The 3,166-nt window shown below is 35.9% G+C and overlaps 1 protein-coding gene across 1 annotated transcript; it reads right to left on the bottom strand.

The window, feature by feature from the left end:
• Positions 1 to 672: 672 nt before the first annotated feature.
• LOC131061466 (uncharacterized) lies at positions 673 to 2,940 on the bottom strand. The gene is made up of 3 exons (XM_057995162.2): positions 2,254 to 2,940; positions 1,165 to 2,169; positions 673 to 972 (listed from the first exon to the last, which is right to left on the bottom strand). Exons 1-3 carry the CDS (start codon positions 2,938 to 2,940, stop codon positions 673 to 675), a joined length of 1,992 nt encoding a protein of 663 aa, XP_057851145.2.
• Between the last annotated feature and the right edge of the window lie 226 nt (positions 2,941 to 3,166).

Raw genomic sequence — 3,166 nt, 5'->3', positions numbered from 1 at the left:
TAAAACTTTATAAAATTTATTATTAGGTATGTTTATAAACTTTATAAATAATATAGATATAAATAATAAAACTTTATGAACTTTTAATTTATACACTTATAATTCAAAACTGTATAAAGTTTATTATAATATAGCTTTTATATACTTAATATTATAATTCCAAAGTGAAAAACTATTACTTATAATTCAAAAAGTGAATAAATTTTCACTTATAAAGTTTATTCAAAAGTAGATAAATAAATTTTATACACTTATAAATTTTCACTTATAAGTGAATAAAGTTTATTATAATTTAAAAGTGAATAAATTTAATAAATCAATAAGCTTTCATTTCAAGGTGAAACAAAGTTTATTATAATTCAAAAGTGAATAAAGTTTAAAGTATATAAATGTTATATTATAATAAACTTTATGCACTTTTGAATTTTGAAATATAAGTGTACAAAGTTAATTATAGTATAAAGTATAGAAAAAATATAATTTTTTTTTTATATTATAAATCGAGAGTTCAAAAGAGTACATCAAAAAGGAGGGAGGCAGAGCCTCAACCAGCTAGAAGGAGAGCAGCAATGAAAGAGAACCACCAAAGAGAAGAACTATCCGAGATACATATACAGCCGAGAAGCAACAGAGTACAAGAGAACCAGAAGAGCAACCAAAAAAGGATTAGTCCTACGGGTAAACATCTTCAAATTTGTTGACCCAGGATGTCCAACCAATGGGTCCCTCCATCCAGATAGCCTTTTTCTGTTCCAGCAGTTGATGAAAGACCTGAAGGTTATCAACAGAGGGGTTTTTGCTGTTTTGGATCTCCTGCATGAGCTTGGCAAGGGCTTCATCAAACGCCATCTGGTTGTCCAGCACACTAGCTAACTCATAACCATTCTGCATCTCATATATAAACATTGTAGCCCGACCATCACGCAAAAATCTGAGCAACTTCCTTTTTTCCAGGTTGAGCACGCAGCAGACCTGTGAGGCAATTTTAAAATAAATGAGATTTCTATGAAATCCAGTAAGAGATCTGGTAAAACCTTGGAACTTAGAATCATTTCTAAATTTCCATATATGCCAAAGGATGAAAGATGAGAGAACCTACCAAAATAAGTTAGTATCTTTTCTAAGGCCATCAATAAAACCAGTAATAATATCCAAAGTATAAACATAGCGAGTGATGCAAATACCAAACATGAGCCAACCTTCATGGGCAAAGGAACAATCGAAAAATATATGTCTCATAGTTTCAGGAACTCTACAGATAGAACAAATATCAAGGGTGGCATGCTGGTTTCTAATGGGCAGCCTGTCCAGCAGGAGCAGCCATTTAAAGCATTGAATTTTAGGAGGAATAGGAGCTTTCCAGAGCTTATCAAACATTTTATGCCAATCAGAGGAGGAAAAGGAAGAGTACCAAATGACATTAAGATGTTGAGAAACAGAGGTATCATGGTTAAGAAATCGGTATATATCTTTAGCTTTGATAGAAGAGAGGTGAGTACCATCCTGCCGCCTAAAAGAGAGAAATCGGTGAGAATCCACATCAGTATTACGAGGGAGATTAAGGTGAGAACAAGCCATTTTGATGAGGTTATACATTCGCTTATGAGAAGCAGGGATATCAAATTGATTAGCAAGGTCTTCCCAACTGATGAGCTGATTGTGATCAAGGATATCCATGATATACTTAACACCCTTGTTGGCCCAAAATTTAGCCGAACAGCCTTTAGTCAAAGCAAGGGGTTTACCTTGATGGAGAAGATTCCACCATATTGATCGCTCACCTTGAAGAGTATAATGATAATCAAAGGCTGAGTTATCAATATAGTGTCGAATGTTCTCCCATGCTTTCCATAAGGAATGGAAAACCCAAGTTCCCTTCACAGATATGGGGAAATTGCCAAAAACCAAATCACTGAAGGGGAGATGTTTCCAAGATTTAGCAGTTTTAGGCACTCCATTCTGAATGTCATTTCTGACAAGAACTTTCCAGGGCTCGTCACCAACAAGGGATTGAAGGATCCATTTAGAAGAAAGAGCCATTCCTTGAAGTTTGAGATCTTTAAGACCAAGCCCTCCAAGACTTTTCTCTAGATGGCACCAGTCCCATTTAACAGAATGGGCTTTCCTAGAACCGTTGCCATCTGACCAAAGAAAGTGCCTGATGGCTTTCTAAATTTCCAAGATCTGATAGTTACTAAACATCCAGACAGAAGAGTAATATATACTATAGGAGGAGAGAATCTTTTGGCAAACCTGGACTCTTCCAGCAAGGGATAAGAGTCTATGATTCCATTTATTAAGTTTTCTGAAAATCTTGTCTTTTATCCATAACCACATATCTTTGAGGGAAGGCTTGACAGAAAAGGGGATACCAAGATACCTAACAATCTGGTTAGGTCCTCCCCAGGAATAACTGAATTGGCAAAGCCAGTCCGGAGGATGATCACTCCATCCCAGCATAATGGATTTGGAGCTGGAAATATGAGCTCCAGAAGCCTTACCAAACATATCAAGTTTATTACAAAGGCAGATTAGGTTGTCATAACTGAGCTCAAGAAAGAGAGAAATGTCATCGGCAAATTGAATATTGAGGAGCTCGGAGTCATTAGGAAGAGTAATACCACGCACCTTAGGGGAGATGGTGTCATCTTTAAGGATATAATGAAGAGCATCGGAAGCAATGACAAAAAGAGCAGGAGCAAGAGGGCAACCCTGACGAATAGACCGAGACAAAGGAATGGGATTGGTTAGGGATCCATTGACATCAATCATGGCAGAAGCATCTTTTAAAAGAATTTGAATATACTTGCAAAAGATATCAGGGAATCCAAAGGCTTTTAGCATCATCAAGATGAAGTCCCACTCAATTCTGTCGTAGGCTTTTTCGAAGTCAAGGAGAAGCATAGCAGCCTCTTGATGAGAGGAATTGGCCCATTCCATGGCTTCCCAGCTGGAAATGAGGTTTTCCAAGATGAATCGTCCTTTAATGAATACAATTTAGAAATATGATATTTATTTATGATTTCTTATATATATGCCAAAATATAACTCTCTAGATATGTTTTGCTTAAATGTTCAACCATATGCTACTAGATCTTGACGACTAATTACTCTTTCCAAATATTATGTCAATTTAACAAATCTCTTTGTAGATCACACTGTTCAT

This window comes from Cryptomeria japonica, chromosome 8 (genome assembly GCF_030272615.1).
Source record: "Cryptomeria japonica chromosome 8, Sugi_1.0, whole genome shotgun sequence".
Lineage (NCBI taxonomy): Eukaryota > Viridiplantae > Streptophyta > Pinopsida > Cupressales > Cupressaceae > Cryptomeria > Cryptomeria japonica.
Note: the sequence above shows the minus strand (reverse complement) of the source record. Positions and strands in the feature narration are given on the sequence as shown.